Source organism: Condylura cristata, unplaced genomic scaffold (genome assembly GCF_000260355.1).
Source record: "Condylura cristata isolate star-nosed mole 26May11 unplaced genomic scaffold, ConCri1.0 scaffold00032, whole genome shotgun sequence".
NCBI lineage: Eukaryota > Metazoa > Chordata > Mammalia > Eulipotyphla > Talpidae > Condylura > Condylura cristata.
The window spans coordinates 8,946,886-8,971,952 of NW_004567133.1; the positions used below are offsets into that span (position 1 = coordinate 8,946,886).

General features: G+C 48.8%; 1 protein-coding gene across 1 annotated transcript in view; it reads right to left on the bottom strand.

Moving 5' to 3' along the window:
- Positions 1 to 6,535: 6,535 nt before the first annotated feature.
- HS3ST2 (heparan sulfate (glucosamine) 3-O-sulfotransferase 2) overlaps positions 6,536 to 25,067 on the bottom strand; it is an 83,969-nt gene continuing 65,437 nt past the window's right edge. The window contains exon 2 of the mRNA XM_004692072.2: positions 6,536 to 7,895. Coding sequence (XP_004692129.1) covers positions 7,277 to 7,895 — 619 coding nt within the window. The 3' untranslated portion in view covers positions 6,536 to 7,276. The remainder of the gene's footprint in view (positions 7,896 to 25,067) is intronic.

Genomic DNA, 25,067 nt, shown 5'->3' on the forward strand with positions numbered 1-25,067 from the left:
AGATTAATGAGGAGTTCAATAATATCATTGAGAAGGGGGAAAGCAGTGTTTTAAATTCACATATTTGTTCAGATGATGTGACTTGAAATACATCAAGTGAATCAGGCACCCCCAGTCCGGGAGATGGATGACATTTCCTAAATTCCTGAAGGTCTAGAGGGAACCGTAAGACACCAGCATCTTTGCAGGTTAAGACAGCTGAAACTGCCATCGCCTCAGTTTGGCAAAACACTTCAGAAAAATATTACTGGAGACATGGTGGGCTCCCCTCGCTCAGGGTCACCTTAATGCGGGCACATACATCCGCCACAGTGAGATGGGACCTTGGAACTTTCTTCCTGCAGAATCAAGGCTTGGACCGTGGCAGTAACTGGAGACTCAGTGACGTGGCATTTGCTGAATTTTTTTTACTAACTCAGGACATGTGGGAGACAAACTCTTGGTGCTGTCAGTAGCTGCTCCTACAGCCCTCCTCCCCCCCCCTTTTTTAGAATAATCAAGTGGTCCATTGTTTTCATTATAATTTGCCATTTGGGGTTCTCTCTCTATTTCCGCTTTTACATGAAATCAGAGGGTGCTTCTCTTTCATATGCTCACCAGCGTCCTCCCTTGTAGATCATTTGCCTTCAGCTAAGGCCCAAGTCAGCTGGCTGAGTTCTAGGAAGGGGAAAGTAATAATTACTCCTGTGCAGAATCCTCCAGGCTTCTTCCTTTCATCATTCAGAGCAGCCCATCATTTGCAAGTCTGCCCCATATCACCTTGATCTCCATAGAATTCCCTTAATAGGCACATTATTCCATATTCTTACTGTTTCATGTTTATCATTATTTTCCGTAAGACAGACTAACTTGTGGATTATCCCAAGATTTCCTGTGAACGTAATTATCAAGAATACATTATGTTGACCAGCAGCTTTTCTACAAAAATCTCCCTCTGGAAATTCTCTCTCCTCCATGCGCTCATCATGATTAGCCCGCACTGAGGCCTGCTACCATCTATTTTCCTCTTGGCCTTAACTCTCAGACAACTCAGGCCTATGTTTGAGTCCATCAGTGTGGGGCATCTCTGCACATTTTGTGATGTGGTTCTTGCTACCTTTTGGTGATTTAACTTTTGATCTGGAATTTTATGTTGAGCCCTGCAGCGACTCCACTTTCAAATGTCACTTTAATTTCTAAGGGCAGGGTTGGCTCAAACCCATTCCTCTCTGTGTGCCCCGTTGCCACAAACAAAGCACCAGGGTTTACGCTCAATTTCATATTATCTCCATTTCTCAGATATGAAAGGTTGAAATCCTGCATAAATACCACACTGGACTTCAAGCAAGCTAGCAAAGGGCAACATCTGTTCTTCATTGCCAGGCCTAACAGCCTCTGTGATGTCAGGTTCCTCTCAAAAGACAACTTGAACGTTCTGTCCTGACCATGTGACCTTAGTCCAGTCACTGAAAAAAAAATCTCCAGGCGCCATTTCTTTCTTCCACAAAACAGGAATTAAAATCTCTGTTATACAAAGGCAAAATGATATAAAGCATGTCACAGGATGTTACTCGCTTTAACACGTTTACAAGTCCAGTTACTAGTATTCACAGTCCTGGGTGAATGTCTCGTCCTGGATACCCGACCTCTGCGTTGATCCCTGTTTCCCAGAGCCGCCCCCCCTCCACCCCCAAAGGCTGCAGTCCCTGCAGTGTGGGTTCAGGCCTCTGAGGGTGGCACAAGATGCCACTTTGAGGAGCACTGAGCTGAACCTGAGGAGATCCAGGCCCAGCTGGGTGGAGAGACTGCAGGCTCTGTACAGCGAGATGCCCAGCATGGAAGCAGGACCCGGCAGGGCTGGGAACCCACTGTAAATGCATCCTTTGCTTCAGCCAAGAGAGGAGTAGGCCCGCCCTCCCCAGAAGCCAGAGCCCCTGGCTGCCAGGCTGCCCCGCTCACGCTCAGATGAGCTCCAGGCTGAGGTGCGCTGGGCGGCGGGGCCACAAAGCACTCGTCAGTCAGCCGTGATCCAATTAGTCAAGGTCATCAATCATGTCCTGGCCAGACTCGGATCAGCCGACACATGTCAGTCACAGACTCATCTCCAGTCCTTCCAGGAGCGGGAGCAAAATAAATGTCAGTCACGTGGTGCCCACAGGGAGCAAACTGCCCAGTGAGGAAGGGGTGCCAGCCGTGCGCCCCCAGACCCAGCAGGAGAGAGGTAACTGTGGGAATCAGGAAGGCGCTCAGTTCCTGTGCCTGCTGCCTGCTGGTCACCTTCTGTTCATGGTCTGGTCCCTTCTGTGTTCTGAGTGTGCGTGGACACGTGGGGTGTGGGTGCCAAATTTGGGGGTACAAATACAGTGGAGCTTCCTCCAATTCAACAGATTCCCCAGTCAACATGCCGCATGACAAAGGTGAGTAAGTGAAACTTGTTTATCTCCTGTGGGCCCCGCACACTTCTGCTTATCCAATTGTGCACCCGAGGAAGGTTTGCAGGCAGAGGGTGGAATTTCAGCATAATCAGAGTCAGAATCAGTCATAATGGGACCATGTGACAGGAGGCAGGGGTCTTGGGGACAATAGCTCCCCGAGCCCAACACAGGGCGTCTGGAGTGTGTGTGCTCATGGAGGAAGATGGCACGTTAACTCTCACATGCTTTCAGTCACCTCTCTCCCCTCTCTGACCTCTGACGGGATATAATCGAATTTGGATGAATTAAATGTTTGTATTCACATCATGGGTGAAATGCGAGCTGACTCCTGTAGTGTGTGGAAATAGGCTGCCCCGGCAGAGATCAGGGCCAGAGCAGACACCAGGCACACACCTGCCTAACAGGACTTGGGCCTCGGATTATTCTCGCAGTGTTTCCTGGCCTGTGGGCTGCAGTGCAGGGCGCTAAGGCCATAGGGCGCCAGAGCTGGCTGAGCCCACGCCTCTGGGGAGAGGGTTCAGACTCGGACTCAAAGCCCAGCTTCTCCCTCTGCATCCAGTGACCTCACACCAGTCTCTGGGAAATTGCCCTGGGGCAGTGGGCTAGTGCATTTGCTCCAGGGAAGCTGGCAAATGCCCCAGATCTGAGGTCTCTCCTCTGCCCCACCCACCTCTCCCTGCGAGCCAATTTCCTGCCTGGGGATGAAAGCGGGAGGTCTGTGCTTGGGGTCCATGCCTTTGGTGCTGATGGAGGGTATGGGGACACACTGGAGATCTCATAGTTGGGGCCATTTGTGGTTTACAATGTTGTACATGATTTAGGGGGTAGGGTCACACCTCCGCAGATGCGTGTTACCACGCCAGCCCCACCATCCAGACACACGAGTCCTTTACCATGGGCCCCTGTGCCCCCTCCTCCCAAACCTCCCTCCCCCCCACTAGTAGCCTCAACTCCGCAGTCGTCTCTCTAGGGTTTATTTGGCTTCATTGTCAATTCCTTTGTGGGTTTGTTGTTTGTTGATTTATTCTCTCTCTATTCCACATATGAGTAAAATTAGCTGGTGTTTGTCTTTCTCCTTCTAACTTATTTAACTTAGCATAATCCCCTCCAGTTGCATCCATGTTTTACTGGAGCCATTTTGAAGATTGGTTGGAAAATAATGGCAATCTAAGAGACCACTTTTCATATACTTAGAGTTTTATTGTAACAGAGACCGTTCATTGCACTCTCTACATCCACTCCTTCCTCCTTTGTATTAAAATCCTAGGTTGTTAGGGAGATAATGCATTCAACTAAAAGGCTACATTTTCTAGTCTCCTTTTCAGCTAGAGATGGTCAATGAGGTCTAAGTTACTGGGTAGAATTTCTGGGAACTCTTAAATGGGATTGGCTTGATTTGGATGAGAGTTTCTCTAACATCTTTCTTTTCTTCTTCTTTTTGACTGGAACACAGATGTGATGGCTGGAGCACCAGCATCTGTTTTGGACCATCATAAGTTTTCTGTACCAATTTACTGATGTTCAAACTTGCTCAAAGAAGTTAGACCATTTGGCCAAAGTCATACAAATAGGAAATAGCAGAAGTAGGATTCAGATACAGATCTACTGGGCTTCCTGTATTCTGTCTTTAGAAAGAAGCAGGCAAAGCCAGGGAGAGCTGACAGTGGCTCAGGTATGATCTATAGTTGAGGGAAGAACACTCCCATAACAACACTCCCCACACCTGCATGCATAGATTCTGATTCTGTTCTATGATCTAGACAGCTAGGCTTTCCCCCCGTGTCTGCGGTAGAATAGCCCATCTTTCAGAGAGCACTGAACCACCCAAGTGAAAGATTCCTTTTCATAGCTCCCTTGGCATCTAACCATAACCAAATAATTGAGTTTCACCCAGAGGGATGTGAGTGAGCTTGGTTCTACCACCCTAACACATGCAGAGGGGGCATCATTCACAACGTGAGCAAACTATAAGTAGAAGGGATGTTACAACTTCCACTGGAAGGGGCTTATTTGAACTCCATGCCCCCATCTCACTGCTGAGAGATTTAAGGGTTTGAACTGACTATGCCAGACTATACTTGACAATAGACTGTAGTCAGCAACCTCCTCTGTAGCAACTGGCCCTGAGGGTAGACCAGATGATCTTCTCTTGGAAAGGTTTCCCTTACTTTTCTGCTTCCTTCTACAGACATGGGTTAGCCATTGTGAGTTGTGGGCACTAGCGTGAAAGGAGATCGATTGTCCAATACTATAGAATTGTCATTTACCCTGGGCTGTTAGTGAGAAGCATGCACACCTGCAGGCACTCACATGCACACACGCGCTTGCACGCACACACTCACATCCCTACCTGGAGGAGCCTGTTTAGTCTCAGACCGAAGAGTCAAACTTCATCTATTTAAACTGTACTAATTTGGAGTTTGTGCAAGTTTGCCCTTGGGCAAAAGGGTACATTTGCACTGGATTAAAAATCAGTTTGCTGAGCAGATTCATGTACACTGGATTTTACTCATGTAAGCCAGGGTTTTTAAGGTACTTTAGCATCTTTCATTTGCATATCATGATTGATATGCTAATTAGAATAGACTCTGACCTATTCATTAATACTCAGAGGCTACTCGACCTGGGAATGCTTGTAATATAAAAGAATGAAGTTGAATTTGGGCACACAGCATTCAGAGTTTTCATTAATTCTGACTAGACTCTCCCTCGTCAGGATAAACAAGTGAATTTCACACTCTTTCTTGAGTGTTGCTTTATGTCCTCATGTGATTTTGCCTCCCTTTGGACACAGTTTTGGCCCAACCAGGGGCCAGAACACAGGACACCAAACATGTATGGATGGGAATATAAGGGTACTTGATTCATGTCCGCACATAAGCCATCCCTCCGTCATAGGGTTTCTTCTATGTTACCCCTCCTTGCCCACAGGGCCAGAAGGGGAAATCTTGTGGAATGGGCATCTTAGACCACAGCCTGTCTTCTGATCTCCTGTAAAGTGCTCAGGGCAGATCATGGGCCAAGAAACAGAATTGAATATCTTAGGTTTTGCATCCTCCAATCTTGGAAATCAGAAATCTCTGGACATTCCTGTTCATGCCCCTAGGCCTGACACATACATCCACCCATTCATGCATCCATCCACCAAGCATCTGCTAAGCACCTATTACATGCTGGCCAGATACTACCTCGACCCTCAGGGAGTTCACAGTCTGTGATTTAGACAGATAGCTACACAAACAGTGATAATCAAACGTGATAGGAGCTGCCACTAAGACGCGTATAAAGCAGATGACTCAGCTTAGTTGGGGAAGTTTCCACAAATATCAGCTGGTGCTTCTGGCGTGGTATATTATAGGAGCATGGGTTTCCATCAGCTGGAGATGTGTGGGAGGAGCACAGAGACAAGGACCTAGAGGCTTGAAATAATCAAAAACCATCTTGTAACAGTGAGGTTGGAGCAGAGGGCCAGGGAGATGAACCAGTGAGTGTAACTGGGATTGTCTTGGGCATCATGCTGGGGAATTACTATTGTATTCTGGGCTGTGACACCAACTGCCCTCAGGGGCCAGAGATTACATAAATCAGTGAGAGGGATTAGGTAGGTGGCAATGGAAAACTGGGGAGCACAGCCCCTTGCAAAGTCAGCAGCCAGTTGTCGCCATATTGGACTTCAGACTCAGTATAGCCAAGTTTCCATTCAAAATGAAGAAGCTGGAAATTCAAATTTTTTATATGGACAGTCCCTGGTGTCGGAGGTTATTTCAAGACATGCTGACTAAGCAAACATAGGTCTGGTGTCTTGTCAGCCCCCGCCTCTAGTTCGGCACTTTGGCTGTTAAACTTAATCTGAGACTGACAGATGAGATTCACACTTCAGAAAGATGTCACCGCAGATCCCCATGTGATGTTTCTGCCCCAGCCTCTGTCCGCAAGAAATCTTTTCCCATTTCTCTGCCTTGCTTCTTGCCCCTGCCATCTTTGCACCCCTCAGTGCCCCCCAGGCCACCCCTGTCCCTTCCTGCCTTCCAAACCACCCACAGCACTAATCCTACCTGGCAGGGGAGGAACAGAATGAGGGAGCTGTGTGCCGGCTCAGGACACAGAGAGAAGCCCAGTGGTAAGGACACGAGAGCCATATTTATTTCACATGGACAAGCATGATTCCATCGCATGCCGAACATGAAAGCTCGAGTGAGGAAAGTACCCGTAACAGCAGGAATATGTGCTTTAGTCCACAGAGGGTGTGGAGAGTCACAGAGCGGTTTCCAAAGACGGTTACCCTGCGGGCAGAGCTGAGCGCATAGGCTTTGAACCTCGGGTTTATTTCATCATCAAGCCACCTGTCTCCTAGGAGTGACCAGGGGCTGCTTCGGGCCCTGCAACCTCTCCATGAGCGGCCAAGGTCAGGAGGACGAGCTCGGTTTCCATCCTGTGACACAGGGCTGCTTGGGAGACAAGCTGGGGGAGGTTCATGCCACTCGGAATGAACAGGCCCGCCGGGGGTGAACGGTGCCAGCAACAGCCTGCGGTGTTCATAGCGAGAGCCCGTGCGGCTGATAAAATCTATGGTAAGTGGGAGATCCACTCTTCTTAAAGCGTGTTCCCAGGGCCTGCTAGGGCTGGAGGGAAATGATTTGGAATTGACTGACCACACCAGGAACAGATCAACTTGCCTAGACAGCCAGGGGAGCGCTCGTGGCGGGGGTCTCCCCACCCGCTCGTCTCTTGGCCTTGGCTGTGCAGGGAGCCTGGGTGGGAAGGGGGGCTGAAGCCTGGCTTCGCTGCGGGCAGAGGATGACAGACTCTAAGGGCGAATCTCGCGCGGGGGAGAAGCGGGAGAGCCCTGGCTTCGCGGGGGTTCATTCCCACCGGAAGTCCTGCCCGACAGTTTCATAAAATTTAATATTATAAGGTCTATAAAATTCCCGGAGCTGGTCTATCACTTCAGGATCGATCTGTACATGAGTTCTGCCTTTCGATTTGCCCAGGCATCGAGGCAGGAGGCTCGATTCTGTTTTTTTCAAGCAAGGGAAACCTTTGGTCTTGTTGAAGTAGAAGTGCTTGTCCGTGATGAACCTCTTGATGCCCAGGAAGTCCTGAACGCGCCCCATCTCGCCGGCCGGGTCGGTGATGAGCCGCTCGCCGCTGACGAAGTGGATCTGTGCCAGGGGGAAGTAGCGCAGCCAGCTTTCGAGGTGCAGCGCGTACATGCCGATGCGGATGGCGTTCCAGGACACGTCCACCAGGCCCAGCGTGCGGTTGCGGAAGGACAAGCCCTCGAAGGTCGGGATGTCCGGCTTCTTGGACAGCGTCTGGGTGTAATCAGAGATGGCGCGGGTCACCGGGTTCCGCACCACCACGATCAGCTTGGTGTCTCGGGACATGTTGAAGATCCGGCGAGGGGCCTCTTGGGTGACGAAATAGCTGGGAGTCTTCTCTAGGGTGATCTGACTCTCGAGGGTGCGGGGCATCAGACTCCTGTGGGCAGAAGAAACGAGTCATCAGACTGGGGGTGGAGGGAGTGGGGGGAAGCCCAGGAGGTCTTTTCCCTCCGTCCAGCTGGCTCACTTGCTCCTACCTGGCGAGGAAGCCATGGTAAGATGAGTCCTTAGCAAGTCTGATGTCTACAATAGAGTAGTGTCATCTAGAATCACTGTACTGCACATTAGATCTCCAGCCAGGAACCCACTTGAACGCATGTTGATGTTTAAACAAATCTTTAACAGGTTTGCTTTACACAACACCACCTGAATGTCCATCTGTATGGGTTTTGAGAAATGACAGACCAGCTAATTAATAGAGCTGGGTCGATCTGCGTTGAATGATTTCTGAGAGAACGCGTTCAATGAAAGAAGCGAGATTGGGCCTCTCCTGGGAAGGATGCAAGAGAAGTGGGTAAAAGCAATTGCTTCTGGGGAGGGAACTCGAGTGGGAGCAGGGCCAGGGGGTCAGGGATAAATGAGAATAGCTTTTTATTGGAAACCTTTTATGCTGCTTGAAACTTTTAATGTGTTTATTACATATTCAGGACAGTACAAAGGAAACTAGTAAGTATTGTTCTGGCAAAAGATACTGCGACTATATTAAGGAAATCTTTTTTTGGGAGAAAAGGCTGTTTAGAGAACTAGTGCTAGTAAGGATCTTAGATATGAGTTCTTATCTCTTTTCCTGCTGGCACACATCTGAAAAGCATCCTTGGAATAAGCCCGAAGATGCTCAGAACCCTGGTAGATCAGGACCTCAGTGTGAAGACTGGGAGACAACCGGTCACTCTCGACCCCAGGGCTGAGAACATCTCTGCCTGGGGCATGAAGGGGTGGGGTGGGAAGGACTGACGTCTCCTACCCACGGGTATCTCTTTCAGGCCTACACGGAGGGGAAGGCCACTCGCTCCTTGAGGTCATGCGCTATCTTGAACTAGTTGTTCTTAAACCTGGAATGATATAGACTACCCAAGGGATGAAAAATCACAGATGTCCAGACCTCTTCCTCGACCAGGTGATTGAAAAATCTGGGAGTGGGTTCTTTGGGCAAGTTCCTCAGATGACTCAGAGAAGGCAGAGCTGGGGGATTTGCTCCTTCCCAGGGCCAGCCCCACGTAGTCCTGTTTGCGTTCCTGTGGAAGGTGCCTCCTGCCTCCTCATCTCCCTCCTGTCTCTGATTATCATCTCTGGCCAACAATCTGGTCTCACACAGTAATTTGATCAAATATATCCATTTCCACTTCCCATTTTGCATCTCCTCCTCATGGCTATGGCCAAACCTTGGGTCCAGCTCTCAGAGTCACCCTCATTCTAAAGTGGTTCACTCTCAATCTCCATGCCAGCACTAGGTAGCGGGCTGAGTGGTGACCCTCCAAAAGAGAGGGCCAGGACCTATGGATGTGAACGTATTTGGGGAACAGTAAGTCAGTTAGGGGTCTTGGGATGAGACCCTCCTTGGTTAGGTTGAGTCCTAGACCAACAAGGTGTAGAGGGGGAGAGACACAGAGAAGAAGGCAGCGCATGAAGTGATATATCTTTATGCCAAGCAATGCCAAGGATTGTTGGCAGTCAGCAAAAGTTCCGAAACAGCATTTTCTTCCTTAGAGTCTCCTGAAGGAAATAACTCCACTGACAATTTGTTCTTAGACTTCTGGCCCCCAAGAGTGTAAAAGAAATTTCTGTTGTTGCCAGCCATCCAGTTTGTGGTAATTTGTTATGACAGCCAGAAAAAATTAATATAGATGACAGCCCTATTTCTTCCCACCTTTCCACAGCCTCCAACTCATTTTACCTGATCTTCAAATTCATCCATGATCCTCTGATTGCACTTTCTCTATACCAACCATTTCAATAACGGAGATGCTGTCTTCTTCATCTGCTTCCTTGAACTGTTTGCTCTCGGTTTGTAATAATGCATCCTCCTAACCTTTCGCCCTTTCTGTCTTTAGGTTGCCAAACAGCAATAGAGAAAAAATTGCTGACCCGAACAACTGCATCCTTTCTATATTTATCAATTCTGCCTTCGAGGGCCCCTGGCACTGCTCAATAATCTTTTATATTTGTCATTGCAGGCCTTCCTCTCAGTCTTCAGAGTCAGTGTTCAGCTTTTTCTCATCACAAGCTCCAACTCTACTCCTGCATAACCCTAATACACAGAACAGTCTCCTCTACATGGATAGATGTGAGCTGTCTCCCTCCTCTCCTTCTCTTGAAGCTGTTACATGCATTGCTTTTGCTAGTCTCAGAAGGCAAGGTAGGCAGGGTTCACCTGTTGGCCTTTGCCCTGACCCTTCCCCCTCTACCTTCCTCGCACACCTAACCATTATCCCCTCAGGACTGCAAATTCATCATGCACCTTATAGGCTGCTTCCAGAGCCAAAGTCTATAATGGGTCTCAGTGAACTGAAAATTCTAATCGTACGTCTTAATATTGAGTAGTCACTCGTCATTTCAGTAGGGTATCATTATTAGCAAACATTTGGAAGTGCACATGAATAGAATTCTTTGGCCCTATTTTCTTAGAAATCTGGCTATCTTGTATGATGACGCTGGCATAAGTTGTAATTAATTAGGTGTTGACATCTGTGATGATAGATGAAACCATGTCACAGTGATTGAAACCTTCCAAACGTCAGAGGGGTTATTGATATAAAGCTGAGTTCTTTGCAGTATCCTGTAATGCACTAAAGACTATGTAAGAAAAGAATTGGGGGTGCAGCTTTTTGCCAGCTTCTTTGGCTAGGCAGCTATGAGCTTTTGCCAGGAGCACTGATGAACACATCAGTTTTTCTTACTGGTTTAGAATATTCTGGCCAATTCTGAACAGCTTTAGCGTATCAGTCAGGCCCCTGGCTGTGCACTCATGAGGAAGCTTCACCTTCCTTATTCCTAACTGGCATATCAGCTGCGAACCAAATTACAATTACTCAGGAAGACACAAATACCAGGCTGTAAACAGCGTCATACACACAATGCCCCCCTGGGGTGCAAGTGACAGCTGTGTACTTCAGAAGTTCCTGTCCCAGCCAAGGCACACTTACCCCTTTATTCCTCATTGAAAAAGAAAACTGAGCCCTATGTGATGATATGTGCAAGGTGATTATAGACACATATACACACATGCATTACATACATATATCACACCCGTGTGACGACACACATTATGCACACGCTGTTGTCTGATCTTGTCTACTTCTCTGCTCTGTGCCCATGCAGGGGGGCAAGTGTAAGGGTGGGGTAGAACCAAACTTCCTGAAGGTTCTTTTTCCTCCTTACATCACAGTTTCCAGTTTGGGTACTTGTTTCCAGTTGCTGGCAAGCAAGTGAGCATTTCCCTCTCCCCACCACCCCCTTAATCGTCCCCCTCTTTTCTTCTCTGTGTAACTTTGCAAGATTTCCTGCAAGAATCATCCAACACACGGCCTGCACTCACTGCACATCTGTTATTTTAATCTGATCAGCAGCCGTTTTCCCTGCATCTGGTAACAGCCCCCAGGGGTTCCTTTGGGGGCACTAACCACTTCTGCTTTGGATAAAATTTTAGCAGATGGGTTGGGCACATGACGGAAGTTAGGCCAACTATGTCATAAACCAGGGCCAATTAAGTCATAAAGATGAAAAATGCATCTTAATGATTGACATGGTGGGACTGACTCTGTCAGCCAGGCATAGCCTGGAAGAACCTCCTCATCAATTTCTGGGGCTAAATCCCTCTGCTCTCTTGGTTCTCGCCATTTCTGAGACCTGGTTCTATATTCCTCAGTGTTCTCAGTCACTACATTTCCTTTCATTGCGTTTTTCCAGTAAGTTGTCATAACTGGCTTCCGTTGCTTTCCACCCGCATACTCAAGCCTACCTTTTACCACCCGGCTTCCTCTCTGTGGAAAGCACAAAGCACGTTCATCCCACTGAGTTATAAGCACAAGGACCCGCCCGCTGCTCCCCTCAGCAGCAGATTTCAGTGGATCTGCTTGTTCTGCTCCCCACTCTGTCTCTGATGAATCCTCTCACCCCCTGCACCTCCGGCCTGTACCCCAGTTCTGTATGCAGAAATAAATCTTTAAAAAAATAAACACCACAAGGGCAGGTCAGGGCACCTTATTTCTGCCTCCAGGGTCTGCCACAGTCAATGACAACAGCAAAGTGAGTGTCCATTTGTGCCATCAGTATTTCTTGAGTGAAGGCTGCAGTGTTACCTTGACACAGAGACCCTTCAGAATCCTCAGTTCTCCCCAGAGTACTCTGGGTCCTCCCACCGCCTGCTCTCACTTCTCCTCATTCTGCATGTTTCCCCGGGTGACCTCACTCCTTCCCAGTCCTTAACCACCCCCCGAGGAGCTGCTGGCTTAAAACCTTGTGACTGCAGATCAAAAGAAAACGCTCGCATGTTCCAGACCAGGCTATGCCTCACTGCTGCACCGGGACGCGTCACTTTCCTCCCCTGTCTTCTCTATGCTGCCTGTGTGCACGGATGCTCTCCCACGCTTCCACTCACAGAGCAGGACCCTCAGGGCCATTCTGGACTCCTTTTGCATCAAGGTCTTTACTCCTGTGAGTTCTCAACTCTTGCTTCCCTCTAGGGTGTTTGTACCCAACCACAACTTGTATCTCCTCTCTGGTCATCTATCCCCGGGTGACAGATTCCACGCTGAACCCCATCTTCTGCTCTTTTCCCTTTCAGTCCATTCTGCATTCGGCATCACCAGGAAAACCTTTTTCAAGCACATCCGATCATCTTTTTTCTTTTATAAAGGGGGAGCACGAACGCAATGCCCCATGACCACAAATGGTACAGTCAACTTTCACTATTTGGGGAAATTGCAGAGGTCAGCACATCTGGAATGCAGTGGAGAGCCTTGCCCTGGGGAGGTCACCTTCGAGATCACGGTGTCTCCTGGCCAGGTAAGGAAGCAAACCCAGGCTTGTCGGCCATTATTCCGTTGAATAAAGTGCGTGGTCCTCAGGACCTCCGCCTGCCTCTTAGAATTAACATGTCACCCTTGCTGGTGACCTGGTATTCATGCCATGTGACACACAAAACCTGCACCCCAGACCGGTCTTGCTTGTTCATGTGTTTTACACATGCTGAGCTTTTTGCTTATCTTTTAAGGCTGGATCAGCTTTCTTGTTTTGCTCCTGCTGCTAAACACCTGCTCCTCTATCTGAGTCCCAAACCAACGGTCTGTCCTCTGCAAACCCTTCGAACTTCCTGGCACTTTGTGTATCAGCAGTGAGGACCCTCAGTCCATTGTGCAACTTTTGCAACTTACAAATGGAACTTATTAGACGTGCATCCATTTATAGCAACAAGTCGTCAACAATGTGAGTATGTTTCTCATCCACATTGGCCTTCCTGGCACAGTTAACTGACCAAGATCCAGTGTGTGAGGAAGGTGCCTATGGAGAGGCTGCTCTCCTCCCCAGAGGCTTTCATTTGTGAGCTCCCCTTTCCTTGACCCCACCCTGCGCAGAGGAAGGTGTCAGCCGACAATCCTGGGAGGGGAGATCATTGTGTTATTTCTAGGGCTCATCCTGGCCACAGGTGCTCAGGACCCAAGACTGCAGGGAGGCTGAGCTTTGCCTCTTCCCAAATTTCCAAGAGTGAGAAGGAAAACGAAACTTGAAGGAACACGGATCCTGCCATTTCTGTTTTCCTGTCTGCACACCGGCCTTTGCCAGGCATTCTCTCTGGTGTTGAGCTGCACGCTGGGACCCCCTGGCGGGCCCCTGGGGAGAGGCAAGCCTGGGCGCCCAGCCACACAGACTAAATCCCAACACTAGGTGCAGGGGTCCAGATGATTCCAGTGGGCCCCCAGGGCTTAGATCCACGAGTCCACACTGCTGTTCCTCTGACCATGTGGAGTTTAACACAGGCTCACGCATGTCTACATGGCACGAGGGGTGCTCCACACCGAGTCCAGGCCCCTCCTCTGTACATTCCGATCCACCAGGAATCTGCATTTCTAACAAGCTCCCTGCCATGATTCGTACGCTCAAGAACTTGGGAAGCAGCCTGACTCAAAGTCCCTCCTGAGGAAATGGAGTGCTCTGTATTCTGGGGTGCTCTTTACTCTGTAAGATAGCATGCACACATGTGTGTATACATGCAGTTGTGGCAGCCTGAGCCCCAACTGTGGATTGTGAGTTCCCAGAGAACATAGTCATTCACGCCTGTTCTCAGCACCTCGCAGACAAATGGCGTTTAGAGGGGAGAAAGCCCAGGCTTCCCTCTGGAAACAAAGAGGGAGAAGAATATTTGTGGCCCTTACCCAGCCGCTAAGATCTCTACTCCATCTTCTCCCTGAGGGAAAAATCAGACTTCTCACCACCTCTAACAAAAAGAAAAAAGAAAAGAAATCTAAATGCACCTTTCTCGGCCTGAGACTCTCTGGAAATGGCATCACTTGGGGCCCTCTGGCCACTCAGGCAGCCCACAGCTCCCTCCTTCCTGTCCTCATGGGGCCCTCCTGCCTGCCCGCCTGCCCCCATGCGAGCCCCATGCCGCCCTGCCAGCAGCTTCCGGCCCCACCCCTGGGTGCTGCAGATCGGAGGTTGCATTTGCTGCTAAAACCCAACACACCTGCCTTAGGCGCTGGGGAAGCCTGGTGGCCCAGGGCCTCTGGTGATTTATTGGCTCCTAACAGGACAAGTCTCCTTAAAAACCATTGCAGTCTCCAGAGGGGTCATTAGGAGAATAGAGGGCAGAGAAACTGCACCTAGAAACCCCTCCTGAGCGCTGCGCAGCTGCCTGGGCTGGTGAGTCCCGTGGTGGGACCGCTGGAGCCCAAGTCCACAGCCACAAATCCTGGCGCTCATGTGACCCAGGTGCCAGAGACCAAGTCTCTGCTCGAACTCTATTCATAATTCTTCACGCTGGCAGGATAAAGTCCCTAGGGGGAGTCCGGTGACTCTTCCTGTAGACTGGCTGTTCAGCGCTCTCCCTATCCTCCTTGGTGCTAAAGAGTCTTGGTCTTGGAATGCGGGGCCCTCTGGGAGAAGGCCTGCGTAGCCCTTACACAGGATGTTTTCCTCTCTCAGCAAGGAGCTCATGGTCACCTCCACCAGGGAGCCTCCCCTGATTGCCCAGTGCCCCCTTCCCAGAGGGTTCAGGCATGTGCTCCCGCTGTGGCCTGTGGCAGTCACTATAGGTGGCTCCCATTTTCCCACAGTGACCTCTGTCTCACACATCATCCCAGCCCTCAAATGTAACGCCACAGGAGGAAGGGCTCGTGACCTTCGTGTCTCTGCACAGTGCTGTGTGGCTTACCAGCAGAGCTCCGTTCCGAGAGACGCGTCACTCAGCGATTTCCTCGTGCAAGTGTCAGAGTGTAACGACACTAACCCAGGTGGGGCTGCGACGGCACGCTTAGGTAGTGCTCAGGATCACCTGTGCCGCTGACCACAGTGTCCCTATGTGTCACGTGGCTGTACTGCGGCACCTGTCCTGTGCCTGGGGTGCCCTCATGTGCTCACGAATGTCCAGACCCCCGTTAGACAAAATGACAAGTACCGTGTAGTTTTGGTCCTCAAGGAGTTAATGGCCTGTAAGTCACAGGGGTGAGGGGTCCCCTTTACCCAGTGTGAGAGGCTGTGTCTGACCTGGGGCCTCACAGGGCTGGTGGCTCCCTCCCCCACTGGCTGGAGGAGCTATGTACCTGTCTCGTGGGTGATCAAGGGTCTGGGGCTCCGGCTGTGTTGCTGGCACCAAGTCCTGAGGCCTAGCGTCCTGGGGGTTTGACTATCTCCCATAGACAAGGCTGCTCTCAGGCAGCCTTGCTCCCCATAAGAAGGGGAGCAAGTGGGGAGTGGGGGTGGAGGAATCTCTTCCCCTGAGCATACCCCAGGCTGTCCCCAGGGTCATGGTGAGAAGACAGAGCCACCCCACACCTGCCTCTTGACACCTGGCTTCCAAGTTTCCCCACTGAAACCTATTCTCTCCCTTGGATCTGTGCACGGTAGAACTGGTCCTGAGTCCTGCCGTGTGACTGATGGGCAGGGAGGGGTCCTTCTCACATGATGCTGGGGCCTGGCGGGGCTGCAGCAGCTGTGGTGAGCACGAGGCAGGGAATTGGAGGCCTGAGCTGTGTCCTGTCACTTGCTAATCTTCAGGACAGTGCTCACTGCTTCCTCCCCGAGAATAGGCCCCTCGTCACCTGTGCATCACAAATGGTGGGGTTTCCTCCTTTCTGTGACCAAGTAAATGAGCCAGACACAGATAAATACTACAGGATTTCAATTATGTGTGAAACCGAGGTGTCGACCTCACAGAACCTGGGAGCTGGGGGTGAGGGAAATGGGAAGAATCAAAGGGTATGAAATTTTAGGTCTGAAATGAGTGGGTTCTGGGGAGCCAGTGTACAGGCTGGTGATGCCAGTTAACAACATGGATCATAGGCCCGAAAGCTGCTGAGATGCTCCCCCGCGCCCCCCCACTCACGTGGTAACTATGTGAGGTGATGGATGTGTTAATTAACTTGATCGTGGTAATCATTTCACACTGCATATTAAGTCATTATCTTGTGTATCTTAAGACGAAAAGGAATGGGCAGCCTGTGAGCCACACACGCAATCCGCTCCTGAGCAAATGTGTGTGTCCCCACCACCCCCAAATTTCATGAAGTCTAACCCCCCATGTGATGGTGTTGGAGGGGGGTCATGAGGGTGGAGGCTCTCAGTCACTCAGGGCCGTGGGCAGGAGCGCCCTCTCCCTCTCTGCCTTGAGGACACAGCAGGAAGATGGCCGTCTACCAGCCAGCAAGAGGGTTCTCACCCAGACGACTCATGCGGCACCTTGACCTTAGATGTCCAGTTTCCAGACTGGGAGCAGTAAATTTGTGCTGTTTATGCTGCCCAGCCCATGGCCTTTTTGTGAGAGGTGCCTGTGCTGACTGAGACATGTCTAATGATTCTCTGGACATAAAAAGCTAACAGCTCACGCTCATGTCACGTCTGGAGGCCAGATGTGGTTCTCAGCTCTGTGCCTGGGCCACCTCGCTCCTTCACATGAACGCTACAAAGCAACACTCTCAGCATTCCTGTCCGTGGGTTGAGGAAACTGGGACATGGAGAAATAAAACCAATCGCCAAAGCAACACAGCAAGTAGCAAAATCTGGATCCAAATGTGATGCTAACACTGGAAGAAAACGTGAGGATATAAAATTAATCTTGGCATGAGGGCAGCTTTCTAAGCATGAGACAAAAATCATGAAGAGAAAGGCTGAAAAGTGAGACTACGTTAAGAATGTGACTTTCTGGAATAGAGAAATACCATAAGTAAAATAAAAGAAAAATGACTAGCTGGAAAAATATTTGCACAGAGAAACAAAGGTTAACTGCATATCTGTTTTGCACGTATATATGTTTAGATGTTTTAAAAGTTCCTTCAAATCAATAAGAAAAAGAATCAACTGGTAGAATAAAGAAGCACAGGCTATGAGAAGGGTTAATTGAATAAGTCACAGGTGGAAAATAAATATTTGAAAGATAGTCTCTCTCAAAATGAAAGAAACGCAAGTTAAAACCATGATGAGAGAATATGACTTACCTGGAAGACTGGAAAACTATTTTTTAAAAAGTAAGTTTTAGCTGGTAAGAGTGTGTAAAGCTGGATACTCTCCAACATTGGTAGTTGTTAAAATCTTACAAGCAACTGCATATTACCCACCCAAAGGGAAAATGCACAGTCATTAGCCCAGCGTTCCCCTTCTGGAAATTCATTTGTGCAAGCATGTAGAGACCTGTGCAACACGGGTCATTGCAGCAATTTTGGCAAAGATGGGGTGACATGCACCTGATCCTCCATACATCTCTGTTTCCACAGAAAGGCTCCCCTGGCTTGGGCTACATTTCCCTGCACCCTCTGAGTCCAGATGAGAGTCCTGTGACTGGTTCTTGCCATTGACGGTGAGTAGAAGTTCAGTATTACCATCAGGTGAAAGAGCTTACAAAATAGGCATGTCCCCTTGGCTGTCTTTTCTGACCTCTAGCTAAATGCAGAGAATCCTAAGGTTCTAGAAGAGAGCAGAAGGGGCATGGAAAAACCACTTGCTGCTAGGAAAACAATTTCTAACATCACAGCATGCTAGAAATACATGGGGGGGTTGCTTGTTATAGCAGCTAGCATCCACCTAACCACTGAAACATTGTTTTAGTAGAAACCAGCCTGTCAGCCCATCAGTAGCAGTCTGGTTCAATAAACCACAGTGAGGCCATCTGACAGATTAATATGCTTCTGTTAAAAAAAAAAAAAGGTGGATCTATAGATAGTCCACAGAAAGGAATCATGGACATATACTTAAGTGAAAAAAGCAGGTTGTAAAACAGGAAGCTCAAGGTATGCCTGTTTACATACAAAATATACATGCATTTGTTAGGTGTGGCTAACAAATATAATAAATATACATGCATTTGTGCTTCTCTAGAAGGATACACAGTGGTCACAGGATCCAGAGAGTAACGTGGTGACTGTAATGTAGAATGGTAGAATGGGACTTCATTTCCACCTTCCTGTACTCGATGGATTTTTATTTTCTTTGTCATGAGCATGTACTCTTTGTAGTTAGAAAAGCTAGCAGTAAAAAGCCTCTGTGGATATTGCTCAGGAAGCAGATAACCTGGATGGAAGGTGTTTTGGGGAGTAGGGAGGGGCAGTGTGTTTGGGTGGGAAGCAGGGATGGGAGTGGAGGAAGCACAGCTCCTCTCTCAGGCTGGCTCCTGCAGGCAGAGGTGAAGCGGGCGCAGAATGAATGGGTCTTGCTGCTCCACATACACTTCCAATATGTTTCCAGGCAACTAGACCTCAATTTCTCAGACACCATCTGCTATTAGCCTGCTCTGACTGTGGGCACAGTCTCAGAGGGGAAACTCCGGAATTCTCTCTCTACCTGGGCTTAGCTTCTTCTCAGCCATCCGCCTCCCCTCCTGTCCCTGGGAGCAGGTCTGTGATTCTCAGACCTCCTGGTGCCTTTGGCTCCTCCTTCAAATGCAGACTCTGACTCAGTAAGTCTGGGGGCCAGAGCTGAGGGTCGCTGGTCCGTGGGCCACACATTGAGTAGCAGGGACTGCTGTCACCCTGGCCACATGGGCACAGAGCACCCAGCAGAGACTGTTTCTTGCATTAAATGGAATTAGCTAGTTGAGGGATGAAGAGCTGTGAATGATGTGAATTCAGAAAACCCAGATTTGAGCTGTAGCTTTTCTATATCTTGGTCTTGTGACTTTCATCTAAATTTCCTCATCGCAGCAGGTGAATGATAATAATAATGCAGAATTAACTGGGCTGGATAAACATGGAACCCACTCAGCATTATACTCAGTCTTTGATGGGCTCCTCCTTCTCTGCCTAATATTCCCCTTTGGTTTGTCTCTGCTCCCTTTCTTCCTCTCCATCTTCTTCTCCTCCTCTTCCTCCCCACCGCCCTCTCCTTCTTCCTCTCTCTCTCATAATTATCAGTTAGGTAATAATATATTCATTTCAGACAAATAACATATCCACTTCAGGTGTCCACATCATGCCTTGATGTATGTAAACATTGCAGACCGATCACCACCGAAGTCTAGTTAACCACCGAAGTCTACTTAATCACACACAGTTACAGTCTTTTTTTCTCATGATAAGAATCTCACAGATCTGCTCTCTTGGCAACTTTCAAATATCCAACATAGTATGGTTCACTAGAGTCCCACGCAGTCAGGTTTAAAGTCTTTTTCACTTTCCCCAAGCCACTCATTCTGCCTTCACTGTCTCTGGCTGGAGTGCCAACCATTTCCATTTTTCCTCCAAGTTCTTAAAAGACAGTTCGGTGGCTCCAATTCCTCACCTCACATGCATCCTCAACTTGTCCCATTGTTCTCCTGTCCTTTAACCTTTGCACATGGCCCTCCCGGAGCACCCCAAATGCCAGTCCATCCTTGGTCCGGTCTTATCTCGGCTGACCGAGGCCCTGGGGCACTTGCTCATCCCCTACTGTGTAAGAACCATAGTTTTCCCTCGGGTGTGGGGACACACTGCCTTGGTCTGTTTATTACCTCCTTCTTAGTCCTTTTCCATGCACATATTTTTCCTCATCTCACTCCTCAGGCCTCAGTCAGTGACCCCATCACCCACCCACTGGTGACCCCCAGCAACACCCACACCTAATCCCTAACCAACTCCACCGGGAATCAGTCTCTTGCTGGGTCCCAGCCAGCTCGGGCGCTCCCTGTGTACTTTGTTGATCTGCCTGTTCTGCTCCCCACTCTGTCTCTGGTGAATCCTCTCACCCTCCGCATCTCTGGCCTGTACCCCAGTTCTGTATGGCATAAATAAATAAATCTAAAAAAAAAAAACATGCTTTCTACCCTTCCCCCAGTGACTTGTCGCTCCTCCCCTTCCCTCCCACCCCGCACAGAAATTTGGGTGCTACTGCTGCCAGATGGGGTGACACAAGGGATAGTCCCCAGGGACCTGCAGGCACCCTCAGAAAACCTACAGGACGTCATGGAGTCTGCTGACGCCGGAGGACGGGCTGCCCCGCTCTCTCCCTCCCACACCAGCCGGGCACATCTGGGACTGTGACTCCTGGCTGCCCCCTCAGAGGGCACCTTCGGGGGCGGACTGGGCAGTCCTCTGGCCAGCTCGCTCTGCCACTCTCCTTAAGGACTATGGGAGAGCTTCATTCCCCACAAGCTTCATTCCCCACACCGCTCGGGCCCTGTGGCAGATGAGTGGCACCACGCTCCACAGAGAATGCCCGCGCCACTCAACAGAGCCTCTTCGCTTCTGCTGCCAAACACAAGTTTCCCACCAGCGAGGAAACAGCCCTCAGGGCAGGGCAGCGCCGCCCTCCCCGCCACCTGTGCCCAGGTCTACCCGAAGGCTCCGTCGGACCCCAGCCGTCCCCAAGACTTTCCAGGCCTCTGCAGACTCCCCAATAACTGAATGAGTCAGTGAGCTTGTTTTTATTTTCTACCGCCAAGTTGTCCCTTCCCTCCGCCGGAGGCCCCAGGGGTAGGCGGCTTTCAGGTAGCGGTCGCCAGCCTGCCCCGCTTCCCGCAGCCTAACAGTGCCCCCTAGCGGGAGGTGACTCCGCGGCAGCTGTCGGCCTCAACACCTGCGTCTCCAGCTAGAACAGGAGCCTCCGGGGAGGAATGGACCAGGACAGGAGCCCTTGCCACCGTGTGTCCCGCAGATCAGTTGCCTCAGAACGCATTAAGCGCCACAGGGCGGCAGGAAGCTGACTTCCCGATCAGCAGGCACCCAGGAGAGCAGTGGGCAGGCCCTGGGCAAGGTACTGGACACCCAGGCCTCCTGGGGCAGAAGCCACATGTACCGCTGCTGAGGGACCGATACTTCTGCAGTGTTCAAGGCCGTCTGAGCTGGGGGACCCACAAGTCTGGGTCCTGTGGTGTAGAATGTGGCTGTGTCTTGACTCTCATGCTCAGGAGATGATCTGGATGGCACTGGGGTCCCCAGTCCTGGCTTCCATTAGCCTGGAGGTCTCCCTCGGCTCCTCTCTGACTCTGTCCTCATCCTCAGGCTCAAATGTCACTTCTCTCAAATATCAGTCTCTAAACCCCCTGGCTTGTTTCCCGCACAGTGCTAAGCACAGTCTGTAACAACCACACACCCTGAACTCCCCCCAACCTGTCTGCAGACCCCATGAGGAAGGGACAGTGTCTTCCCTGCTGGCTGGGGTGTCTCTGTCCTTGTCACTGTGCCATCTCGTCACAGCAGCCAACACAGAGTGACTCATGCTTGTTGCTGAGTGATGGGGGAGGAATCAAGGCAGGAAGGCAGGGCTCCTTGAGGAATGCAATAGCCCCAGCTCTCTAGAGAGGGGTCCCCGGTAACAGCCAGGTATCACCTGTGGGGGGGGGGGGACTCATGGGTGAAGTCTACATCTGTTACAGTTATGTGTTTCTTTGAACGTATTTTAGAAAACTGGAATGAAGACATCAGCTTTCTTTAACAGGCTTAACTGTTGGGGATGAGGCTCGAGTAAGCATTGAACATAGAAAATGTGAATTGCCCCAAAGACAAAGATTATGTAAATAATAGTCCAAATGGCACACACATCTGGTAAAAAGGAGAAAAAGGTGATTCTTCCATGACGAAGGTTTGAGAAGCTCTAGCTCAGGGCAATGTAGGGGAAGCCGAAGCCCGAGCAGTGTGGACATGTGCTCCTTCAGCAAGTAAGGATGCACTGGGTTAGGCACCATGGCCGTGGCTCTAAGTTAAACAGGCACAGTGCTAATCCTTTTGGGGAAGATAATGGCAAGCTAAATAAATATGTAATTACATCTTGGGGTGATGGGGAGAAAAGAATGTTACAAGGAAATTGAAATGATCAGCAAATTTTCAAAAAGGACATTTGAGCCAAAGGTCGAAAAGTGAGCATTGGCCTGGATGGAAAGACCACAGGATGATGCAAAAAGAGAACAGGATTAGAAAAAAACAGGTACCAGCGAAGCAAGGTCATTGCAGAGGATCTCAGGTGTGGCAGCAGACTAGCTTGGCAGCAGTGAAGAGCTGAATGAATGACACCCAAACAAAATGGGAATAGACTCGGACCTGCCCCTAGAGGTCTGCAAGATGGAGCTGGTGACACCCGGGGTGACATGGAAGACAGAACAGGCTTAGGCAGTATATTGTTCGCAATGTTATTGAAGATGAAACTTAACACAAACTGGACAGAGCTAAAGGCAAAATTTCATTAAAGAGATATTTCCAGAGACGAAAGATGGCCATGTGGAGAGATGAAAGGCAGGCTGAGTCAAACCAAACAAAACCCACATCCATGAATCCTCCTTCTCTCCTTTCCTCCTTCTCTCCCTCCTTCCTTCCTCCCCATCCATCCATCCATACCCATCCATGTATCCATCCATCCTCCCTTCCATTCATCCATCCATCCTATACAAACATGCACCAGAGTAAACATTTAAAATTACATGTAAATGTCAAAGTTGTTTTAAGTTTCAAAGGTACCAGTATGGATAAAATAAACCAAGCCATTTCTCTAAACTCCAAGCTAGACAAAAACTTTACAGCAGCATCACATATTTGAAAAATACAGATTATCATCTGGAGAGTTTACAGGAAAAAGATTGTGACACCCCATACTTAGAACTAGCCAATTTGCTTGTGAAGGTGAAGGAATGATGTATAATGGTGTGTAAATCATTCTGCCTGTTCTCTCAAAAGTTCCTTTAAAAAAGAAAGAAACCGGGCCCTCCCTGGTGGCGCAGAGGGTTAAAGCACAGCACTGAGAAGCTAAAGCCATTCCAGCATGAGTTCAATCCCCGCCTGGAGGTGACCACATGGTGCGGTAGACCTCTCCTGACCCGCCCGCTGCTCCCCTCAGCAGTGTACTTCGTCAGTCTTCCTGTTCTGCTCCCCGCTCTGTCTCTGGTGAATCCTTTCACCCCTCTGCACCTCTGGCCTGTACCCTAGCTCTGTATGCAGAAATCAATAAATCTTAAAAAAAAAAACCAAAAAAAAAAAACCAAGAACCTGAGTGATGGTGAAAAAATCTGGAGAGCAGGAACGCTGTGCATAAAGGACTGTGTTTGGAACTGAAGGAAGCTTTAATTCCAAGTAGCTAATCCATTTATTTTGTCTTTAAAGATATAAAACTGTAATTTATGTCTTAAGTTGATAAAAATCTAATGGGATAAATCATATTCCAAACCCCAGATTAAATGAGTGGATAGAAACAAGATTTTACTGGAGATCACCACCTAGTAGGGACTTGTCTAGTTATAATGCAGTTACAGTTACATATAGGCAGTCGTTTATTGATAGCACCTGAATTTTATCAATGTTATCAACCAATGTTACCTCAACAAAAATTTATTTAAATGAATAAGGGCTGGAAAGTTGGCACTAAAACAGGGCCCAGGCAGGGCAGAATGAAAAGTACATGAAATTCTTTACCCAAAGGCACTGAGCTCTCATTTATCGTGTTAAAAGAAACTGCAAAATAAAGAATTAAAAACAGGACACATATTTTCCAAAATACTGGACAATAACAAAGCAAAGAAAATGTAGTTCATATTATGAAAGAGACAGGAAAGGAAAACAAGAAAAAAAAAAAACAGCCATCTTATCGAGGATGAATAGCAAGATAGCTATAGAACTGATCAGGGTAACATTAAAAACTATTGTCCAGAGGGCAAATACCAGAATTTTTTTTTATTAAAAAGTTTATTTTTACATCATTTTGCACATTTTTTTCCATCTAAATTGTAATCCCCGCAGGTTTCCCATCACCAAATCACCCCTGTGCCACCACCATAGTCCCGTGCATTTCCCTCTCTTCCCCCCCCATTTTTGATCCCATTCCCCACTCCAAAATACCAGAATTTTTAAATGACGCCCACAGAGACATCTCATTCTAAAACCAAACCTCGTGTGTATTTGTATTTAAGGACTAACTTGTAGACAGGGACAGAGACATCGCATATGAAAATGGAGAGGTTCACATAGATCAGGAAGGTGTCAGTCTAAAGAAATGTGGCATCAGGATATTTATACAAGAAGACGTAGAAGCCAAGGGAAAAGACATTAACGGAGACAAAGTGGCTCATTTAATATTGATCAAGGGCCAAATTCACAGTCAAATTTCTGAATTACAAGGTGGATAAAATGCAGGGTTCATCGCTCCTTCTTCTTGCATCACCGATAAACTGAAAATAAATGGACAAAAGGTCGAACGTCAACCTGTGGAGAAGGGTGAAGAGCTGGTGGCAGCCGATGAATAGGGACCTATTTTTGTGAGAAGGGAAGCTAGCTGGTGACAAGCATGGGACTTAGAAGAAAAGTTGAAATGCAGTGACTGCAGGGACAGGGAAATGTCACTAATGGGAAGAAAGTGGATTCTCGAATCTTCCAATAGCTGGGGAATTGGAGGCACCATTTCACTTGGTGGGGTGACAGTTGCTGGCAGAGACACAGTCAATGTTAGAGGTGTCCCTAGATGGAACCACTGGATCTGCAGAGCTCTCCTGACCTTCCAGGCAGGCTGGAATCCTCCTCCAATTAAGGCGGGCAGACATGGGGATCATTATCCACATCTCAGGCATGGTAAAGAGTGGGACTTTCTTTAAAAAAAAAAAAAAAGATTTATTTATGCGTACAAGAACTAGGGTGTAGGCCAGAGGTACAGGGGGTGAGAGGATTCACCAGAG